Source organism: Lutjanus erythropterus, chromosome 17 (genome assembly GCF_056507025.1).
Source record: "Lutjanus erythropterus isolate fLutEry1 chromosome 17, fLutEry1.hap2, whole genome shotgun sequence".
NCBI classification, from domain to species: domain Eukaryota; kingdom Metazoa; phylum Chordata; class Actinopteri; order Lutjaniformes; family Lutjanidae; genus Lutjanus; species Lutjanus erythropterus.
In genome coordinates, this window is record NC_139333.1 from 26,401,918 (window position 1) to 26,425,125 (window position 23,208).

At 38.5% G+C, this 23,208-nt stretch overlaps 3 protein-coding genes across 5 annotated transcripts; 1 reads left to right on the forward strand and 2 right to left on the reverse strand.

The window, feature by feature from the left end:
* Positions 1-3,744: 3,744 nt before the first annotated feature.
* On the reverse strand, positions 3,745-5,064 carry mrm1 (mitochondrial rRNA methyltransferase 1 homolog (S. cerevisiae)). Its single transcript, XM_084741040.1, has one exon. It carries the CDS (start codon positions 4,960-4,962, stop codon positions 3,832-3,834), a length of 1,131 nt encoding a protein of 376 aa, XP_084597166.1. The 5' UTR covers positions 4,963-5,064; the 3' UTR covers positions 3,745-3,831.
* Positions 5,065-6,063: 999 nt separating this feature from the next.
* Positions 6,064-11,014, forward strand: chmp2a (charged multivesicular body protein 2A). Its single transcript, XM_084741703.1, has 6 exons — positions 6,064-6,222; positions 7,856-8,023; positions 8,123-8,302; positions 8,394-8,524; positions 9,232-9,293; positions 10,086-11,014. Exons 2-6 carry the CDS (start codon positions 7,856-7,858, stop codon positions 10,205-10,207), a joined length of 663 nt encoding a protein of 220 aa, XP_084597829.1. The 5' UTR covers positions 6,064-6,222; the 3' UTR covers positions 10,208-11,014.
* Positions 11,015-12,392: 1,378 nt separating this feature from the next.
* Positions 12,393-22,538, reverse strand: msl1b (MSL complex subunit 1b). 3 transcript variants are annotated; one of them, XM_084741706.1, is made up of 10 exons: positions 22,411-22,538; positions 21,162-21,869; positions 20,869-21,068; positions 18,656-18,975; positions 18,451-18,515; positions 18,276-18,343; positions 17,665-17,789; positions 17,480-17,552; positions 15,406-15,875; positions 12,393-13,739 (listed from the first exon to the last, which is right to left on the reverse strand). In XM_084741706.1, exons 2-9 carry the CDS (start codon positions 21,783-21,785, stop codon positions 15,785-15,787), a joined length of 1,566 nt encoding a protein of 521 aa, XP_084597832.1. In that variant the 5' UTR covers positions 21,786-21,869; positions 22,411-22,538; the 3' UTR covers positions 12,393-13,739; positions 15,406-15,784. The 3 variants fall into 3 exon arrangements, with proteins under 3 accessions (XP_084597832.1, XP_084597830.1, XP_084597831.1); XM_084741704.1 differs by having other exon boundaries at positions 18,614-18,975; XM_084741705.1 differs by lacking the exon at positions 12,393-13,739 and having other exon boundaries at positions 15,400-15,875; positions 18,614-18,975.
* Between the last annotated feature and the right edge of the window lie 670 nt (positions 22,539-23,208).

Consider the following 23,208-nt stretch of genomic DNA (forward strand, 5'->3'; position numbering starts at 1 on the left):
CCTTTACTTCCAGCTACAGATTCATACACATAAATGCATCACTAATTGTAATTTAGCAATATTATATACATTATTCAAAAATCAGGCAATCTGCATGATGAGTATGTTTCCTTTTTTACTTTAAGTGTATTTTGATAAGATAAGATGTTCCTTTATTAGTCCCACATCAGGGAAATTTTTGTAGTTAGCAGTTATAAACAGTTATCATCTCATGGACATGATATGTCATGTCAGTCTTATGGACACCCTTCTCAAACAAAACATGAAATCTTAATCTTATCTGCAGCACACAGTGATATTTTAAACATCTGGTCACAGGCCTGTTCCTGTCTCAGCTGGACCACAGAGATACCATTTACAGATTTGCTAATTTGAGACATATTTCACACTCAGGCTGTAAACTCATCACTGCACTTCGTACACTCTGGTCTGACAGTCTTCACTTGCTTTGCACAGGCTGCAGCACTGGTGTATATTAATGCACAAGATCATTCTAGGCATATTTTTCATGTATGTTCTAAGTTTGTATTTGTACGTAATACCTACAATCTTCGATCCAACAATAGGCTACAGGAGTGTGTCTTATTATCAGGAACAGCTGGACAAACTAGTAAACCTGATAATAAACATAAAACACTTACAGCTGCAATGATAAATGTATTGTTAATCGACTATTAAATTAATCTGTGCCTATTTTGATAATTGATTAATCATTTTGAGTAATTTTTTAGGAAAAAGAAGTAAAAATTCTCAGATTTCAGCCTCTTAATGGTGAATATTTCCTGGTATCTTTACTCCTCTCTGCAGTAAACTGAATATCTTTGTTTACTCTTACTCTAACCTCAACACCATCCTAGAAAATTTGTTACTTAAGCAGCTGTGATCCATAAATCTCAGTTTAAATAATTGAGAGCTCATGCCTTACAATTACTGATTTTCCCAGATGAAGGTTTCATCAGGAACTCTGAAAAGGAAAGTTGAGAAATATAATCTCAAGGCAACTGTCTTCATAATTTTTTGAGTTTTGTATCAAACTCTTATATTTTGAAATTAATTTAATTTTATTTTAAAACAAGAGTTTCCAATTCCTAATCTCTTGTTGACATAAATAACTTTTGTCCTTATTTATTTTATTTTTGTTTCTTATTTTTGTTCTTGTTGGGTAAAGTCAAATGGTAAATACTTTGCAGCCATTTAATTTTCAAGCACCCAAATAATCATCTAAAGAAGAAAAGTAAATTATGAAATCAATAAAAGATTATGGATCAGTTGAACTTGTTTTGAGCTAATTTCAAAACTTCAAAACGTTTGACTTAAAAGTCATAAATTTAGTGAAGACGGTTGCCTTAAAACTATGAGCTTTCTCAGATTTATTTATTTGTTTCTTTATTTTAAATGGTAAATGACCATGGACCAAATAGTGGCGTGACAAACAAGGCCAAAGGCAAATCTATGGAGTGTTTCACTCTTAATTAGTCACGCCTTTATTGATAATTCCTGTCACACTGTTCATGAAACTGATGCACGTCACCACAAGCCTGGGCACATTTCTTCTCGAACTTAGTCAAGACTTCACTCAGAGATACGATCATTTCCACATCAAAGTAAGGTTTTATTAATTAATAGTTACACCTGGTTTTCTTCTTACTTAAGATCAAAATGGATCGTAACTCCATTTAATGAATGAGGCCCCTGGTGCAGAGCTTTCCCTGAGGAGTGGCGGCTGTTATAGCAGCAGATGAATGCAGATGGTTTTGTTCATAGAGTGTACATAGTTTATTTGAAGGGACAGGATGCATGCACATGGGCAGGCGGCTGCAGCCTCTAGCTCCAGTTTTGACCCCCTAAACCCTAAACATCCAGCCAGACCACAGCCAGGATTTTAGAAATGTTGGGGTCATGAGTCCTAATTTCCTCTCCAAGCCAAAATATTTTTGATTGTTTTTTTTTTCCCCCACAATTCTTACATTCATTTTCAACAGCAAGTAGGCTGTCGGTTCAAATCCTGGCTTGGACAGGGCCTTTGTCTGCGGAGTTCGCATATTTACGTGAACTTCCTCCAGCTGCTCCGGTTTCCATCAAAAATGTATGTCAGGTTAATGTCTCCTGTCAGTGCCCTTGACCAAAGGCACCGGCTTAGAACTGGAGTTGGTCCCCGGGTGCTGCACCGTGCCCCACTGCAGGATGAGCCAAATACAGAGAACTCATTTGATTATATGTTTTTGTACTGTGTATAATTTTGCATGTCACAAAATAAACTTAATTTACTCTGATTTATTCACCTTTGCTGTTCCAAACCCTTCTGCACAATGCCAAGGAGTTGGTGGAGAAATAAATTTTCCACTTTAAAACTTAAAGATCTAACATTATGGGCTATAAAAGCATAAAAAACCAGCCTTAAAAAACGTCATGTGTATTTACATGTACATAAACGCCTTTAATCCCCAGAAACAATCCTGAGAAAATGACCTCAGTGTCCTCAGGAGTAGCTGCAGCTCTGGCAGTGAATTCCCACAGTGCATAGAGACAAAGACTCAATTACAGAAATGTGCAGAAAACATGAAAAATCTGCACAAGAGTTGATATGATCGAGTATTGTTTTATTCAAAGTAAAAAATTCCCTCTCTTTGGACCTTTCTTATTTACTTCGCTTGACTTTAATGCAACCAGAGCATGGAAAATATTCTCAGTGCACAGTGTCAGCATCACAAGATGCAGGCTGACATATGACATAATTCTAATCATATTAGCTAATTCAAGTCAGTAACAGAGCAGCATTGTAAAGGAGAAGTCTGAGGTTATTCTGTACTTTTCTGACTGAACAAACCCCATTAGAAGTCCAAGATTTCTTAACCATGTTTGTGGCACTCGGACACAAACCCACTGGTTACTTTCTGAAGACATAAATCTTTAAAAACAAACAAAAAACAAATAGTTTTATTTATAAAAAGGCTTGGTAATTTCTGAAAACAGCCGGTCACTGTAGTAGCAAATAATTACTCAATCTGGAGTAAATAATACATTTGTTGAGGACTACTTTCAGCTGTGGATTTACACACATTTGGTGCACTAATGAATATTTCTAGCAGCAGTACTTATGGGTTTCTTAGGTGTGAAAGTCGCAGCCAGTTTCTTGTTTTAAAATTCACATAACTTACTGGATTGTCTCCAAACATGTCAGTGCATTTCTTTTACAATGTTCATAATTATTGTAAAATATCTAAGATGCATATTGCTTTAAAAAAAAAAAAGGATAAGGGGAAGGGAAAGGTGTTACATCACATTGTTCATATGTTGCAGATGTGTAATTAGAGCTCCAACAATTAATTGATTATTAATCAATGATTAAATTAATCTGCAACTATTTTGAGAATTGATTGATCGTTTTGAGACATTTTTTAACAGAAATTGTCCAGCTTCAGCTTCTCAAATGTGAATATTTTGTGGTTTCTTTAGTCTTCTTGTGAGAGTGAACTTAACATCTTTGTATTTTGGACCGTTTGAGGACGTCAACTTGGGCTTTAGAAAACAGTAATCAGCATTTTTCACCATTTTCTGTCATTTTACAGTCCAAACCACAACTCCATTAATTAAGAAAATAATCAACAGATTAATTGGTGATTAAAATACTCATTAGTTTCAGCCCTGCTTGTCAAGCTCTCTGTAACTGCAAAGGTTAATTAAATGCTCTCAACTATCCTTTCAATAAAGTAAACTTAATAATAATAAATAAATGTATTTGACATAAAAATGCTTTATTTATTTTGTATTTTGGGTGTGGTCAGAAGAACAAGACTGCATTAATGGTAAATTCTCAGTTCTGTTGCATATTTAAGGCGGTCCTCGCGTGGTCGACCTCCTGGAGCTGAGCAGGACGTGCAGCAGGATGCCTGTAGCTACAGAGACGTTGAGAGACTCTATCCCGGGGATCAAGTCCCTGCCGGCTGGGATGGTGAGAAGTGTTTGGCACAGAGACAGCAGCTCCCTTGAGAGTCCTTCCCCCTCGCCACCCATCAACAACGCCGTGGGTTTAGTCATGCGAAAGTCCGAACACCGGGAGACGGGAATCTGGGAGTCCTCTGCTCCGGCCCCCACTGTTCCCACCACCTGCCAGCCCTGTGCCACCTTCAGCCTGAGCATGTCACCAAGGTTCTTGTACCCGTACACCCCCATCACCTCCATGACACCCGAGCTGGCCTTGCTGACCACTGGAGACAGTGGACAGCTGTGGTGAACACTGCTGGCCACTCTGTCCACACCCAGGAAGTAGGCAGAGCGCAGGATGGCGCCGAGGTTCATCGGGTCCTGAATTCCCTCCAGGACGAGCCACAGAGGGGTGGTGTTGATTTTTCTTTTGGGTGCAGAGTCTTCTGTGAGGTACCTCAGAGGACTGGCTTGGAGACAGACTCCTTGATGTACTCGCCCAGCAGACATCTTGTCCAGGTCCTTCTTACTGACGCGATGGACTTGAAGTCCTCGCCGATGAGCCTCCTCACACACCTGTAACACAGAGGCCCTCTGAGAAGCCTCTCCATCTTTGACAAATAGTTTGAGGGCCTTTCTTCTACCCTGAGTGAGAGCCATGAGACAGGGAGCGATGCCAAAAACAATCTCATAGTCCTCTGCTTTGGAGTCCAGCATGGACTTCTGTCTCTCTTCAGGGAAATCTTCCAGGCGCAGCTTCCTGAGTTCAGACGACACCCTGCTGTCGTCTTGCCTCCTCTGATTCAGCCTCTGCAACACTTTATTCTGAACTGACCTCTCATGATCCTCAGATGCAGCAGGCTTGTGTCGTCTCTTCATCACAGGGTTGATGCTCCTGTCCTCTGGGCTCAGGACAGCAGCAGAGACATGATGAGAAGCCCACTGAGAGCCCACTCTTGAGACTGATACAGACCTGTTCGACCCTCTTGTCCAAACAAGCAGCAACTTGTGCTGATGCAAAACACTGAATACCAGCATAGTGAAATAGGAAATCTGTCCAGAGGCACTTTGAAGAGCAGCTGCTCCAGGGAAATGTAGTTCAAACGCCTGAGAAATCCATTTCAGTGTTCACTGAGTATCTATTTAGTAGTTTTATTTTTGTTCAACTATCAACATCTACGACTCGTCCGCCGGGTATGTTTATGGCCTTGACATGAAGTACGCACATGTGCTCCACACAGCTCCGTGAAGTACACGAGATTATCACCGGACGTTGACCGCTTTTAGCTACAAAATAAAAGCCTGGCGTTTGCAATTTGCTGGGGAAAAAATATTCAGCAAAATAAGTGCTCTTCAGAGTTAATATAATTTTGTGTGTGTCATTATTATATAATCATTATTATTTTAATTAAATTTTGATGCATTTTCAGAGGGGGATCACTCTTTTCTTTCTTTCTTTTTTGTTGTTTTGTTTTTTTAAGGTTTAGTTTTAGTTTGCTTTTTATTACTTTTAATCTTTTTTATTATAATATAGAGGTATTTATCAGGGGCTATTATCTTTTCTAAAACCTGACCAAGTAGTTTTATTGCATAAATTTAACCACACTGTGAATGAAAACGTAAAAAAATGATTGCTCTACTGCTATGTGTAGAAATATTTTAACACTGTGGTACTGTATGTACTTAATTTGAATATCTACATCATACTTCTTCCACTGATTTATGAATGAAAGATTTCTTGAATGAAAGGTTTCTTTTAGATAAAGTAATCAACAAGGGTAAGCAGACAATAGTTAAACATAGATACATAGATACATTAAAAATAAAAATGAAATAACAGTATGATAAAATAAATTTAGTAGTAGTAAGGCATCTCCACATTCCAACAATCAATTTAACAGTCCTCAACTAGATTTCTATACACAGCCAGACATACTATTATATCACAAATCATTTATATTTTTAGACCTTAACAACAAATAACATCAAGCCAGTTAAATGATTAAATACACAACACAATTATTCCTTCTTCTGACAAATTTGTTTTATTTTGAAAGACTCCGGTGTTTCTTCCGCAGGCGGAGGAACTTGACGCTCATGACGTCGGCAAAATTCCAACGTCTATTTTAGGCGTACGCGATTACGTAATTTCCCGGAAGTGAAACTATCGCAACACGGAAGTGTAGGAAAGAAAACAAATAATCGTTTAAATTTGTGACAGGCAGAAGTAGGAGAAGACGCCGTTTACACCGGTTTATCATCTGGATTACCGTCTTATAACATCGATCCCGGGACACGGTGAGTAGCACACGTCGGGGTTAGCTTTCTGACAGGTGGGTGAAGTGTGTAGTGGCCACCGGGCTAACAGCTAGTCGTCAGGTTAGAGACAGATTTGGGAAGACAGCCGAGCTAAAACACGGCTGTACAGAGACTTCAGGCCTCTGGTCACATAACTAACTGCTGAGTAATATTTTCCATCAGGTAATGAGGTCAGTGGCGGCACTAACATGGCTGTTAGACACTGACTGAGTAAGACTGTCAGTCTTTTTTATTTTTCAGTGTTGGTTCAACTATTCCTTTGGACATAAAGTTCAGTTTGAAATTCCCCTACTTTTTCCACAGCTGCTTAGCGTTTTACCTGTGACAGGTGACATAAGTGTAAATGTACGTTTTTTTCCGATCAGTTGATGAATCATTTAGTGATAAAATAGCTTGTTTTGTCCAACCAGATCTCACATTTGATAGGCTGGAATCAAATAATGTTTGGCATTTTTGTTTGGTAAATTATTTAAACAATTAATTGATTGTCAAACCTGTTCTGTATGTTGGCTAATCAATGAATCGTCTAATTCATCCCACAGACACTCTAAAACTGACCTATAGTGCTATTACATAACTTAAGACTACACAGAATACCTAAAATAGATCTGTCCTAAGGCATTTATTAGTTTCTGACTCTGAGAAAGTTTGAAAAATAGTAAAATTCCTCTTAAATCACACACACATTTAGAATATTCTATGTGATCTTTTAAAAATGAACCTAGTAACTAATCTAAAATTTTCCACTTCCATTCACTGAGCCTCTCCTGAAACTGTCTGGCCCCTCCCTGCAGAGGCCCGCCTCCCACCTTAAAAACCTTGGGTCTAATGGTTTCAGGGCTGATATTTAGAGCTGCAACGTTTAGTAGATTAATTGATCAGTTATTAACTAAAGTAATCAATCATTTATGTATTGTTTTTTTCAGGAAATAGTGTCAAAATTCTCTGATTTCAGCCTCTCAGTTGTGAATATTTTCTGTTTTTGTTTTTTCTCCTCTACAACAGTAAACCGAATATCTTTGGGTTGTTGACAAAACAAGACATTTGAGGATGTCATCTTGCACTTTGGGAAACGCTGATCAACATTTTCGTAATTTTCTGACATTTTATGGAATCTTGATTTATCAAGAAAATAATCGACTGATTAATCAAAAATGAAAATCGTTTGTTCATTGCAGCCCTTCAAATATTCATTCTAAAGTAGGGTTTTAAATTTTCACTTAAACAAGAAAAGAAAAAAGACAGAAGTGTATAAAAGCACAACATGGACAATCTTCTGGCAGTTGACAAACCATTAATAATTGACTAATCATGTAAGCACTAGTAGTGTCATTTTTTGTGTCTCCCAAATTTTCCATGTAAACAAGGGCTGCATTTGTTTTTATTATTGCTTTATCTACCAATTATTTTCTTGATTTATCGATTGGTCTATATAATAAATACATTTCAAAATTTACAATGATATAAAATTGAGAAAAGCAGCAAATCTTCACATTTGAGAAGCTGGAATCTGAGAATGGCATTTTGTCTGACAATTTATTTAAAAAAAAGTTCTTTAAAGTATCTGTTAGTTTGACTGTACTGAATTTGTGCTTCTGGTATGTTCAAACAGATGGAGAAGTTGTTTGGGAGAAGGAAAACTCCGGAGGAGATGCTGAGGCAGAATCAGAGGGCGCTCAACCGAGCCATGAGAGAACTGGACAGGGAGCGAACGAAACTGGAGCAACAGGAGAAGAAGATCATCGCTGACATAAAGAAAATGGCCAAACAGGGACAAATGGTGAGACGGAGGGAAAGAGCTCATGTCTTATGAGATATGAGAGAGTCATTTATAAAGAGAGAGTCCTAATTGCGCTGCGTGTCGTGTTCGTCTTTGCAGGACGCTGTCAAGATCATGGCCAAAGATCTGGTTCGCACGCGGCGCTACGTCAAGAAGTTCATCATGATGAAAGCCAACATTCAGGCCGTCAGTCTGAAGATACAGACGCTCAAGTCCAACAACAGCATGGCTCAGGCTATGAAAGGCGTCACCAAAGCCATGGCCACCATGAACAGACAGGTCTGTCAGAACATCCCTGAAATACACTGTTTGATGGAAAAAAAGATAAACCCCTCGTTCTGATGATTTCATATTTGTTCCATCTCCACAGCTGAAACTGCCTCAGATTCAGAGGATCATGATGGAGTTTGAAAAACAGAGTGAAATCATGGACATGAAGGAGGAGATGATGAATGACGCTATCGACGATGCCATGGGTGATGAAGATGATGAGGAGGAGAGGTAAGGGACTTATTATTATTATTATTATTATTATTATTATTATTATTATTATTAGTGTTTCCATTAGTCTTTGATCAATTGGTTATCATTTCTAAGCATGTAAGAGATTATTTCATAGTTAAGTGACTATAGCCATAGACTGCACGTCCTTTAAAAGGACAATTCACCCCAAAATCAAAAGCACACATTTTTTCCTCTTCTCTCAACGCTAGTGTCTGTTTCCAGAAATCTTGATCTGATTACTCAAGATAATCCACAGACTTTGTTGTGAGCGATGACATGCAGGAAATACTTTATCTTTGCAGTAGAATCTACCGAAACCTGTTTCTTTCTACTAGAAAGAAAGTAGTTCCTACCTTTAACTGCTCACGCCAAGGTGTGCGGATTATCTTGCATCAACTTGCACCAAAACTATCTAGATGGGTAAATGCCGTGACAGATGAGAATACAAATATGTGCCTTTGATTTTGAGGTGAACTGTCTCTTTAAATCAGACTTCCACAGTAAGGAACACATTAACATATGGTTCTTTAATGTTTTTGTTTTGGTTTGTTCTATATTGTATTTGCTCTGTGTTCAATGACTCATCTTAAAAAAACAAAATTACAGACATGACACAAGTCATCTTCTCGAGCGATGACTCGAATCAACAGTTTTTTGAGAACGACTCTGATACTTGTGTGACTGTGTCTCTGCTTCACGTACAGCGACGCCATTGTGTCCCAAGTGCTGGACGAGCTGGGTCTCAATCTGTCCGATGAACTGTCAAGTAAGAAAACACAACTCTTCAACCACCAGTTATCTGTATTCTACATGCGCTCTAGACTTGGGCGGTATCTATTTTATCATACCGTCATACATTAATGATATTTCACCGGGGTGCGTTTTTGTAAAATGACAAACAAAAGAATGTAAAAGCTGAGCTGCTGTTGATGGAAGTCATTGTAGCATGTACAGTGTGAAACTGTCTACAAACACAGCAGACAAAAAAGTGAGTTTTTCTTACGTAAAATAGACTCTGGTGAAAGTAAACTTTTACTCAAGTAAAAGTGAAAAGGTATAGGCTCTGAAATGTACTCGTATAAAAGTAAAAAGTCGGGTTGGGTTAACTGAACCTCACTTTTTCTACATGAATGAGTCTCCCTCTTGTTGTTTTCGTCTTATTGGATCATTTTCTTCACCTTGTTTTGTCTTTTATGGTGTTTTTGTGTTGTTGCGTAGCTTTTATCTTATGTCTTTTACATCATTTTTGTCTTGTTTCATCTTTTATGTCATTTTCATTTTATTTATTTTTACATCCATAAAATTCTCCTGCAGGCTAAATTACCAATTTTATTAAATTAATTAAATTTTATATTTTATTTTCCATCAATAAAGAGAAACTTGCAACTTCTAAAGTATGTTTTAGATAACTTTATTCACGATGACGGTACTGAAAATCATCGGGATTTCTAAATACCTCAGTATATCGTGATACCTTGATACCAACCAAGCCTGACGTCTTTTGTCTGATATTTAACATTTTTTATATCACTGGATTCCCGTCATGTTTCCTTTTCAGATCTTCCGGCCACGGGAGGAAGCTTATCGGCGGCTGCAGGAAAGAAGGCGGAGCCTCAGGCCGCCCTGGCCGACGTAGACGCCGATCTGGAGGAGAGGCTGAAAAACCTGCGGAGAGAGTGAACACGCAGTGACCGTCACGGCGCCGGGATTGTTCATACAGATACTCGAATCTCCGTGTTTAGATTCTTTTGAAGGTATAACGGGCAGAACACTAGCTGTTTGAGCGGAACAGTGAGATATAAAGGTGTTTCTGTTTGACGTGTTTTCATTTTACATGTGTATTATGTATTTTATCAAAACAAAAAAGAAACCTACAAGGACCATTTATCCTTCATAGGTTCAAGAAATTCTTGTCTCATTTAAGACATCGCCAAATTCTCTGAAAGTGGAAATTTAGTTTGGTTTGTGTACATACTAACTCCTCAAGGCATGATGTTTTCACGATTTAAATTAACACTAAAAATGTTTAAAAGAACCCAAATGAAAGGTGGTAAGATGACAGAAGTGGGTGTTTTATAAGGGTGATGGAGACAAACGTGTGCACTTTTTGTACGCTGGACTGGTTTGGCGTTCTTTGTATCCACATCGTCATATAAAATATAGTTTTAGCCCTGAGTTTTGCTTTTTGACAACTGACTATGTTTATTTGTGGCTGAAGGTGGTGCACAGAAAGTGTCATCTCAACATCTTTTCTGTCTAAATTCACCAACAGGAGGTTTATTATATAAAAGTATATAAAGGAAGAAAAGTATGTTCAGCTGAGCGGTGGAAAAGCACTCCTGGAAAACTGTTCTTCAGCTGTGTCTGTGAGAACAGAGGGATTTTCACCAAAATGTTACTAAAGGAGTCGGTGGTGGTTATTTTTGAGAAACTGTCCTGTTTTGCTTTTCTTTATCCAATAAACATTTTTTTTCCAGATTTAACCAAGTGGTCGTCTGATTGGAGACGTCTTCTGTGGCTCTGGAGGAGCTTTGTCTTCTTTTTTTTTTTTAAATCATTATTGAATATTCTGTTACTGACAAAATAAATAAATAAAATAATAATAATCTGTTTGATTAGTGTTAGATGCTGCACACCGGCTCACCTTACACAATCAAATGGATTTTTTTTTTAGCATTTCTTTACATTTTTATTTTTATCTATCATTTCTGTAGATCTAAAGTAATACTCTCCACTTTTAAAAATGTGCAGCCTACAAACCAAATAATAAAAAAATATTTCAATATTTCATCAACTAAAATAGCCTACGCCTGTGGCTCGGCACTTTTCAGCAGGGGCTACTCTTGAGTCTCCCTTTACAAACTATGGATGTAATGAATAACTAATTTAACTATAGTTACTTTATAGATTTAGATCTAACAGAAAAAATGATCAGTTTGTAAAATACATTATTTACATATACAGTAGTTAAAAAGGAGCCACTCTGCTATATATTAATTGTACTTTTCACACACGAGTCATATGTCACTGGTACAACTTTTACAGCCTACTGTCTTATCTTTTTTTTTTTTTTTTTTTTTTACAACCCTGTTGATGAGGCCAAAGACGTGTTTAAGGTCATTTAGACACAGAGTTTCCATTGCATAGCTTCTTTAAATTTAAGTGGTTCTTATCAAACATGACTGTGCAGTTTTTTAAGAGTAAAATTCAAGCACTTTAAAAGGCACCTAAACAAAAGAAACACTCTTATAGCCTTTATTATCACATAAGTTGTTAATATAAATGTAATTCCTTTGTACCCAAGGTAAATAAATGTATACAGTCATGATTATCTAACTATGAATCACAAATAAGAGGACAGGGTTGCTTCACTTCACATTTTTAAAGATTTTTGGTTTGCAGAAGTCATTGTTTTGACACCAGATCTTATTGAAAATGGAAAATTTTCAATGAGTATCATCAAATTCAAGGATATTCTTCACCTTGACAAACCTTTTAAACTCTTAAATACTGAAACCAAGGCCTGCAACTATCAATTATTTTTGTAGTCAATTAATTGGTCGATTATTTTTTTTGGTTAATATATGTTTGGTCTATAAAATGTCAGATAATGGTGAAAAATGTCAAACGTCTTGTTTTGCTCAAACTAAAAATATTCAGTTTACTGTCAAAGGAGTAAAGAAACCAGAAGATATTCACATTTATGAAGCTGAAAACAGAAAATTTTGACTTTGTTTCTTTAAAAAAAAATGACTCAAATCGATTAATCGATGATCAGAATTGATTAATCGTTGCAGCTCTTCATAAATCTGCCTCAAAATCATCTGCTTCCCAGTCTTTCACACCAAGAACTTAAATCCAAATATCATAGACATGTTAATTTTTATTCCAAAAGAATTTAACTTTCAAAACCGTCAATTTGTCAACATACAATCATAGAACAATATTGAATGTACTCAACACTTCCAACATTAAATAATAAAAAAATAACAGCCATGTTTTATGTACATTTGTTTCTGAAAGCTATGTACAGAAAACAAAACACAAAAACAAAAACTTTGTATTTCCAAAACCTGCCTTTCACATACGCCTGGCAGTCGAAGTATTGAAGCTGCAGAAAGCCGTTGCATCATATGTAAAAACAGGTTGAGCAAACGCAGCGAGGAAGGAGAACACCGGCAGAAATCAAAACACTGCGATCGTAACTGAGATGAACTCAGTTCGAGAGGGAGGAGAGGTTAACTGGCAGCATGTTAGAGAGCATACTGGTGAACATCGCTAGAAGAACTACAGCTAGAAAGCTTATTTATCGTCTAAAGTGGCTCCCTTTGAATGTCAGTTAGCTGCATCCTTAAAGAGACCAATGCATACACATAACTCGCCTAATAGTTACTGGATGTAAGCGTATCGTAAAGATCGGAAACACGAAAATTGAGATCATAACTGTACTTTGTTATTATCGGATCGCCTTATGATGAGGCGGCAGTTCTCACCGAACAGAGCAGCCAAAAGTCATGCTTTTCAAGAACAATATTTTGTAGATTTCTGTAGCCCAAATGAGCAGAGATTATTCTCCATTCTGGGGTTAAGCCATGCTACCATCTTTTATTTATTGAAACAGCTAAATAGAGTCCATGCAACTCACATTAAAAAAAAATAAAAAATTACTAACAGAAACAAAAACGGGGAACAAAACACTGGGTATCACGCCAAGTTTACCACCGGTCTAATTTTCCGTGCCTTTGTTTTCTTGAAGCAAACCTGAACACAGAACAATCATTTGGTTGCTTTTCTTAATTTTTTTTTTTTCTCTTACATTGGATTGCAATTTTTTAAAATATGAAATCATGCTGATTGTGGCTCCGATATCACACTAAACATTGATAAAATCTTATCTGAAGTTGTGTGCGAACAATATAGGCAATACACAGCACGATACAGTCAGATTCGGACATGTCCCCCCCCACTTAGGCAGGCAGAACGAGAGTGGCAGGACGACCCAGAACAGAAAAATGTAGCCGTATTGCTCATGACGGACAGTTCAAGCTCTACTTTTCAGTCAAATGTTCATCCACCCCTCCCCTACATGAAAGCACCCAAGATTAGAGTCAAATTTGTCAGCTCGCTATGCGTGAAAAGTGACAGAAACTCCACTTTTGCGTGATAAAATCTATTTTGGATGGAACAGCTGCTACAAAAATGTATTTTAACCCTTAGGGACTGTTATTATATTTGTTATACTCGTATCATTAAGCGCAAAAAATGTGCTTTTTAAAAGCAAGCTATAAAAAATATTATACATTGACATTATATTCTTTCATTGAGCTATATGTTTTCACCTACACGTGACCTAATTATTGATATCAAATAATAATTAAATTTTAAAGATTTTAACCCTTTAAATGCCAGGTTTTTGTCATGATGCCACCATGTTTTTAGATGAAAAAACAGAAAAAATGAATTATTTTCAATATACTACATGCAAAGGCAATTTTTTTGTTAAATTATTACAGCCTGGGATATGTCAATAATTACCAGCAACAATGATTTTTATGCATTATTATTTTTTGTGCAGTGTCAAATTGTTACACTCGTACTGTTAAGCACAAAAAATGTGCTTTTCATAAAATAGCTATATAAAATATTATACATTGATATTATATTCTACTTTCATTGAGCTATTTTTTTCACCTACACATGACCTAATTATTGATATCAAATAATTAATTTTTAAAGATTTTAACCCTTTAAATGCCAGGTTTTTGTCATGATGCCACCATGTTTTTAGATGAAAAAAACAGAAAAAATGAATTATTTTCAACATACTACATGCAAAGTAATTTTTTTGTGTTGAATTATTACAGCCTGGAGGAGGAGTTGCGGACACGTTGCTCCTCGGACTCCGCGGTCGAGGCAGCCTGTCATCAAAATGCAGGCAGGTGTTGATTAGCCTGAACGTGTTATGAATCGTGGTGGCCCGGATATTGGCCCGGTCTGTGTGTGTGGACATCCAACAAGCTGCGCATTGAGTCATATGCGCGAACGGTACACTGCAGCCTGCAGCAGCAGCGCGATGTTTGCTCACGGGTCGGTGGCAAAAATATCCTTGTTACGTCTCCCCTGCAATTTTGTGTGGTCTGTGACGAGCTTCAGACGTCATGTCATCGGTGATGCATCGACATTTTTGATGTGATTCAAAATGCCCGGTGTTTATATTTATTTGAAGCAGTGCATGCCCGTGTGTGTGGACGTTTGTGTAGATGTGTGTGGTGTCCATTTTTACAATCTAGTCTTTAGAGGAGCTTTGAATTTCTGCACAAAAACTACGCATGAAACAGTGAATGAAAACAGTGCCTCTTGAAAACCACTAGCACTTTGCTCATGATGTTATATGGTCATGCACACACAACACACACACACCTCTCAGCGTTAAAGCTGAAGGGAGAGGGAGGGGGATATTGTGACAGTGCCACCTAGTGGAAATAACGTGCATTTTCTCCATAAGCCAAATATGGTCAAAATGACGTCATCTGGTGGAGAGTAGTAAAAACGATCAATTCCAAGGCAAAAGTCCAGATTGACACCCAGAGATAATAAAATGCATGTATTATGCTTTAATGGAAGTGAGATCAAAAATTGCAGTTTGAATGGGTTTCAGTGGTGCATTCTTTGCACTTGCACAGTTCGAGTGTAACAATTGTTTCTACACAGTGTATTTTAGACTTTCTGCAGGAGCTGAGCTGGGAAAAACCAAGATCAAATAAAAAATACACAATCCTGGCAAATTTCATGCCATATGCATGAACACAGCCAAAATTATCAAAAAATAAAGAATGAAAAGCACGTAAAATGCGCTCAAAAGTCCCTATGGGTTAAACATGTTACAGAACATGCACATAACTTTTCGTTTTGTTTTAGGATACAAACTGATGTGTAATCTTCGACGGCTGCTAACATGGGGGCAGGGGGCTTTTAATCTCCCTTTCAGACGTGTAAATGAGACCAGAAATATCAAGGACACCCACTGGAGCAGCCGTCTCCTGTCCTTGTACAACATCCTGCAGGAGATCAGCTGGTCTGTGGCGACACGTTGAGACCAGAGAGTCGTGAACTCTCGCACAGACTGAAAGCGACAGCAGTTATACATAGCGACTGGTGACTCGTCCCCCCCCCCCACCCAGACAAGACAGATGTAGCATTTTCCTAATCTGGGCGCAGAGCGGCATCTCTCCGCTGTTAATTAACGCCACATTGGTTTCACTTCCGACAGGTCCGGTGAGGTGTGTGTTTTTTGGGCACCTCAATGCGACACCGGCTTCGGTCATCCAGCCAAGGCAGCTCGAAGTTCCTGAAGGAAAAATAAACATGTTACTTTAAATTAATTCCTTTGCCTTCAACCTGAACTGTCGAAATGCTACTTATACAACAAGAAGTTCTGACTAAGCAATCTGAGAGGGGAATGTTTTTGAACCTTTTTTATTCATGAAAATAAATCTCAAGCCACAGACTTCAGGAGACTTAAAGACTACGACTTCCTCACAATCTCTAGAAAGCATTAATGTTAGCATAAACTGACTGGCTGACTCAACATGGCCTAGATATCGTCTTTGCTGCTGGTCGTTACTAAAGGTCGAACTACTCGCTGGAGTTCTAAACTAGGTTTCATTACATAGGACTTCTACTGACTTGACTGCTTGTTTTCCAGTTATGAGTCAGGCCATGTGTTTCTCCAGGGAAACTAAGATAACACCAGTAACAAGTGTTTCATTTTGAGAGCAGATTGTCTGACAATACAAATTAATTTTGATTTTATCTTTTATTTTGTTATTAGAATATAGTATAATTGCAATATTTCACTCAAGGGTGAGCTTAACCTTCATTATTAGCGATTCAGAGATGCTAAGAGACCTTCGCACAAGCACCTCAGTCCTGACCGCATCACTGTCCTGTTAATAATGACGTTAAAGGCCACCCTGTCATGTAATATTAAGTGGAAAAATGAAAGGAAAGATAAAGCAGATTCCTCCATGCAGGGCACCAGGGCTCAGTAAACGGTTTGATTCACAGTCATCTGATCCCAACCCTGTTGAACATATACAGGAGATTTTAGTGCTAAGTGTTAGTGGCAGAACAAATAATCACCCCATTGTCTGGCTTTTGGGGATGATCAGGATCGGCTGATGTCTGAACTCAAGAGGCGAGCAAAAAAACTGTCTGCAGGCAGGCTGGTCAGTGTGGCTGATGTGGAACAATGTTCCCGCTCCCTCTTGAGAGTTCTGGGAAGGTGGTGAAAGTTAAGTTTAGATCCCCGTACTGTAACTCTCAAATATCCTGCTGTAAACATCCTCAATCACCATCATCTTTTATAAATGTTAACAAGTTTCTTTGTCATCCTAAATGATGGAAAACCTGGTCTAAATCTCTGCTACTGGCTAATTCTGAACATATAATGTGTAGAATAATGCAGTTTGAAGACACAGTTTCTGAGAAACTGCATCCCGGCCCCAGTGTCATAACGCAATCTATTTTTCTAATTCATTAATGAATAAAAACTTCATTGAAACAACACGTTACTGCCTAAAATAACCATGTATATTCAAGTGTAATGGGCATGAAATAACAGAATTATTCATGCCTTTTCTTTGGTTTGATATCTGCAGTTTATATACACTCCACCAGCCACTCTAAGTATCATCAATGGCCACTGAGTAACAGCTGACCCTTAATATGTGTTAGACAGAGGTCTCCACTACCAGCAGCATCATAAAACCAAGAAACGAGAGACTATCTTTTGGTCATTCAACTTGCAGTCAGACTTGGGAGGATCAAATTTTTAAAACCGTACTTTACAATTTCCAAAAGCGCAGAAATGCTAAAGTAATTAAGATGATTGACCAACAACTGAAACTTAATAAATATTTTTATAAAAAGAAAAATTCAGCTACAACTTACTGTTGTGACAGTTTGGGCAGCGGCCGGCCAAATGCCACCACAGGCAAGAAGGGCGTGATCACTATGGTTTCAACTGGCAGAAACAAAAAGAATCATGTTAGAATCTTGTGAAAACATCCAAACAATGTTGCTAAACTGCGTCACAGTTAAATTCAGCTGCCGGATGTGAAGTTATGCAGACGCACCATCTTCAGTGTCGGGGTAGAAGGATGAAAGCTCTGGCTCAGTCTCCGGGACGACTTTCTTCCTGTTCATGCGCTGCTGCAGACGCTGAAACATGCGCTGCTCTCTGATTCGCTGGATGTCCCATCTGAAAACACGCACAAGATTAATAAAAAAGGGAGGAAGAGCAAAGAGAACAGCAGAACTGGTAAGTCATATGTTTACTTAATTGCTGGAAGACATTTCTCATCATTATTTGTAGCTAACAGACTTCACAGAAGGTTGGGAATTTTACTTCACCTTTACAATTCTGAATTTTTATGAGGATGTTTAAGTTTCATTCTATATTATTTCATATAGATGATAGTAATATACAACAGAGTTTATTAACTACGAAGGACAAATGTTTTAAAATAGCATTTTATTGAGCTCAATACATTTTTTTGTTGTCTTGAAAAGAAATCTTGGTTCCAGTAAGAGAAAGTTAAGATAAGAATACCGAAATGTTCTTGCATGAAGCTCATTGTTATCCGATTTTAACTCCAGTGTCCAGTGTCAGTCAGGCTTCGGTCAAAAATCAGGAACAAGGACATATTTACTAAAATCTCAAATAACTTTAGTCAGTGATTGGTACCTTTTCCTCCTCTTCTCATCCAACTCCAGCTTCATGTGGCGTTTCAAAAACACATTGTCGTCCAGCGGCTGGATGAAAAGACAAATTCACAATTGCAATTCATGAGTTAAATGCTTCTGGATTGACCTTTTCTAACTCTAGAGGTGGAAAAATTAGCATTTAAGCTGTGTCTCACCTCAGGCGGGGTAAAGGCGGGATCCTCTTCCAAAGGCTCTATATGATTTTCCCTCCAAGATGGAACTAGAAGGAGGAAGAGGGAGGGGGAGTTATTGAGAGATAATGTTTTCAGTACATTTGATGGATATAGTGATTAAAGATGGGATATAGGTTAGGCTTACAAACAATCAGCATATCATGTACTACATGAGGAGTCCACTCACTGGCCACCTCTTCCTCCTTTTTAGGGGAAGTCTCACGCAGAGGGGACAGAGGAGGTTGGTTCCAGCAACAGAGGTACATCTCAGTAGTAGACATGAAGGGCAGATCTTCAATCTGACAGCTCTGCTCAGGCTCCTCTTTGCACGGGAGCATAATGTCCCTTTCTGCCCCTGACCTCATAGGGACGGTCTTCTCTGGGGTTTCCTTACTGCGCAGCTCTCTTTGATTGGGAGAGCCCGGCTGGATCTCAGGTTTCTGGGGGCTCAGCTTGGCACTTTTGCCCCGGGATTTCTGGACTTTTGCATCTCCAAAGCAAGATTTCCTGTGTGTGCAAAGGACAGGAATAACTGATTGAAGTTATGTGGAAAGAAATTGAAGTCATGAATTTGATCTATTTAGATTTAAAGAGATTATAACATTTTAATGACCTGTGGTAAATTGCAATTCTTCCTTTTCTTTGTGCATTTAAATACTGTGGCTTGATTTAATACCACAACAGGGTTCAACTTCAATGTTTTTTTTCCTACTTGCCCAAAGTCAATTTTTACTCCTGCTGTACAAATTGATTGTTTATTAGTAGATATCAAATAACAAAGACTTAAGTAACTGGTTAATGGTTAATTAAGGGCTGCAAAGTCTATAAAATATCAGAAAATATTGAAAAAAAAAATCCAAGATGATGTCTTTAAATGTTTTGTTAAAAAAAAAAAACACAGGCAGAAAATCTTCATATTTGAGCAGCTGTCCACAGCATTTTTTTTTTTTGCCATTTTTGCTTGGAATTTCTCTCTCTCTTTTTTTTTTTGGTCAAATTAATTGCCAGACATAGCATTTTACCTGCTGAGCAGTAAGCAGGCTATCCTTATTCCTTATTGTTACATTCTTCACAAGGCACATAAGCAAAGCGCTGTCATGTCAGGTAGGGACAAAACAATTAACAGTTTCAGAATAAACCACAATCAAATTCCAGATGGTCAGTCAGGGCAGAAATTCTACAGATTGTGGCCATAATGCCGGTTCCACCCACACAGCCGATGTGGCAGGCGCGGCTGATATTGGTGCTGCATCAACAAGAACACAGTGGACATATGATGCTTCATATCTTGTCTTTGTAGAGTTCTGCATTTTTAGAGAAACGTAGTGAATTGTTAATATGTCAAACTTCTTCAAGGAAGTCTGGTGTAATATTTTCCCCTGAGAGCACAAGAAGTTTTAGTTTAAGTCAAATTGCTAATATGTTTTTTTTTTTTTTTTTAACATCTGTGACCACTACAGAAAGCCTGCTAAAGTATGATGAGTGTTGTTGGGCGTTGACTGTGGTCATTTTTTTTGGTGTGGTTAATGTGTTACAGTCTGGTGATATGTGTTTGTTTCTACTGACTGAGGCTGATCAGGTGAATTTTTTGGTAATGGCACTAATCCTGTTTTGTCCTCAAACAATGTGATTATCACCTACTGTTACTGCACTGTTGGTTTGACCTTGGAGCCCTACAGTTTGGCCGAGAAAGCCCCTGTAAACTTATTTTTATAAAAGGCCAAAGCTGTCTTGCCCTAAAAATTATTTAATTCCAGGCATGGTCAACATCATAGTTTCAAATTTAAATTATCATTAACCCTGTGTTTAATTAAAAGTAACTAAAACTAAGCAATAGTCCTTGAGACATGGCAGCTCCGTGAGTTTGTTTTGCGTCTCTTAAAATGCTGACATTGCAAAGGACATGATGCAATTTCAGCACAAATACAGATACTAGAGCTGGGCATCGAACTTTGATACTTTTACGGTACCGAAAGAATTGTTTCAATACTATTGAGTATCGAAAAATGCCTGGTCATTCAATATCAAATTTCAATGCATCTCATCAGTGCCAGCGAGCCATTAAGCATGCGGCATGCGTGTATCAAGATCTAATAATGCTGATGATTGGCTGTCTAACATCACACATTGTAGAAGTATGCATGAAAAACAGTACATACATCCAGAGACAGGGGATCACTGCACTGTTATTTTTACCATCAGATCTTTGATCAGTTTCTTCCTTTAAAGTGAATAATTGAACTGTAATGCATTATGTAATTTTCTTCTAGTTAAAATGGATTTGATATTGAAAAAAGTATCATTCAGGAACTGCTACCAAAGCCAAGCCAAGTGTGTTTGGTCACTTTAATCATGATATGAAATTTTCATGTTGTTTCGTCTTTAGTATCAGGTATTTACCTCTTTTGACCTTTGCCACCCCGACTAAAGGGAAGCGGAGTGGCTGGGTTGGCCTGTGGAGTCTCCTCTACATCCAAGTCCCACATGTCCTCCTTGTCGGGGGTCCATGGCTCCAGAGGCTGGAAAAGACGCTTGTCACGTGGGGGATCCTTCCTGGTGAGCTGCAGGCGACGCTCCATGCGCTCAATTCGTGCAAGCAGCTGCAAAAGAAGGAGACAGGCTTTTAATGTTTTCAAAATCAAAACTTATGTAACACACCAATATAAGTTTTGAAAAAAAAAACTTTAACATACTGTCTCCTTATCTGCTTTGAGCTCATCTATCTCCTTGTCCTTGGACTGCAGCTGTTGTTGCTGTTGTTCAATGAGGTCCAGTTGGAGGAGGAGAATCTGCCGGAGGCAGTTGGCCTGTGTGTGGGGATTAGCAGGGGTCTTCCTGATGTTTCTCCACTTGCCCTCAGAGGAGAGTTCAATGGATGCAGTGCCAAGGACTCCAGGGACGACCCCCTTCACAGAGTCATCAGCGCCGGCATCCTTGGGGTTATTGTTCACAGCCATCTGAGGGTTCTCCATAGTGTCAGCAGAGAGGGGTTTACCTTTCACTGGGGTTCCCTCACCCCCCATTTGTCTGACAGGGGACAATATCCCCACAGTTTTATTGTCTCCTTGAACTAGCTCTGCAACTGTGGCAGCGAGGGAAACTTTGCTTGTCATGTAATTCTGGTCTAAGTCCTTAGATTTGCTCGGGATCTCGCCCCCCTGCACGTTTTGAACATCTAGAACAAAGTCGCAGGACTCCCTCTTCAGGCTCACAGGACTCACGGTGGCGGTCCCAAAATGCGTTTTGTCAAAGTCAGAGATGGAGTCAGCGTCCTGCTTGAAGCCTGTATTTGGAAACAGTGTGGCTCTCAGAGTCATGGCGAACACAACCACTTTTCATCCTGCAACGCCTCGGCGATGCACTTCACAGCTCCCTCCCATGAGAACTGAGCAGCTGCTGCCCTACAAAACAAAGAGAAATTAAGATTATTGTTGTGTGTTTAACCGGAGGAATACGGTCTTTGTGAACTGGCAGTAAAAGATATGCACCAACTATTAACGCTTGGACGAACCGAAGAAAACTATAACGTGAACAGTGAGCCTGATCCCGGGCATCCTTTACCTAAAATCGCCGGGTTTGAATCCAAGCTAAGCTACATTAGCACACTAGCACAAATGTATAGCCGCTCATTTGAAGACAAACTAGTCCCGTTAGGAATAATTAAACTCATTGGTGCGTCAGGGCAGACATTTCAGTGAGAGGTCTTCAAACAAGGACTCGGGAGTGGCTGTGTAGGACACTGGCAGCAGCCATCTCCTCCATTTTGGTTCTCGCGAAATCATGAAAAACAATAACAGCTAGCTAGCAGGCTAACGCTAGCCGGCTAATTTTAACCAAGAAACTGCGCGTTCGGAGCGAAGCGATTATAACGACCGCGTAGAGACGGTCTTAGTGCGGTCATAGGTGTTTTTACTATCATACATTTGCGCGTTTTGAGCTTACCTCGACTATAATTCAAGTCCACCTGCAAGTGCCTTCATGTTCCCTCCTCAAGACTTGTTTTAAAGCGCCGACAACTGCGCATGCGTAATTTGTTGGATGGCCATTTCTTGTGTTTTGGAGGTTTTGAGCTGAGGGCCGCCATCAGGGGGCGACAGATATCTACAGCAGTGTTCATTAAACCTTTTTCTTTATTTTTTATTGACAAAATCTACATATCAATCTACAAAATAAGACAAAAACAACTGAAAAGACATAACAAGAAAAAAAAAAAAGAAAAAATCTAACAAGACAAAAAACAATGAAAAATACGTAATAAGACAAAAAAAAAAGTAACAATACAAAACAGACACAACAACACAAAAAGCAACATAAAAGACATAAGACAAAAAAGACGTAATGAGGAAAAAACGTAACAAATATCTGTACTTCTACCTGAGTAAAGAGTGTGTGTACTTTTGCCATCTCTGCTCATACAAGTAGGGACACCAGTAAAAAGATGTTTTAAGTATTGCTGAAGGACTATAAGTTAAATTAGAGTTTCAATATTTCTATAAAAAAGAAGGCCATAAACATCAAACCATAACATAATAGTCACAGGAAAGCAGGTGTCATTTCTCTGGAAGAGATTAAGTCAAATGTCCTACGTCAGTCAAAAGATCCTGATACTAAACATTTCAGCCTACACTTTCCATCTTTATCTTCACGTGTTATCAACAAACCATTACTTTTTCATATGCTGCGAAAGTGCCACTTTTCCATTAGTTTAATGGTCCATGAATCTTCTCCTGGGGGTTGTTA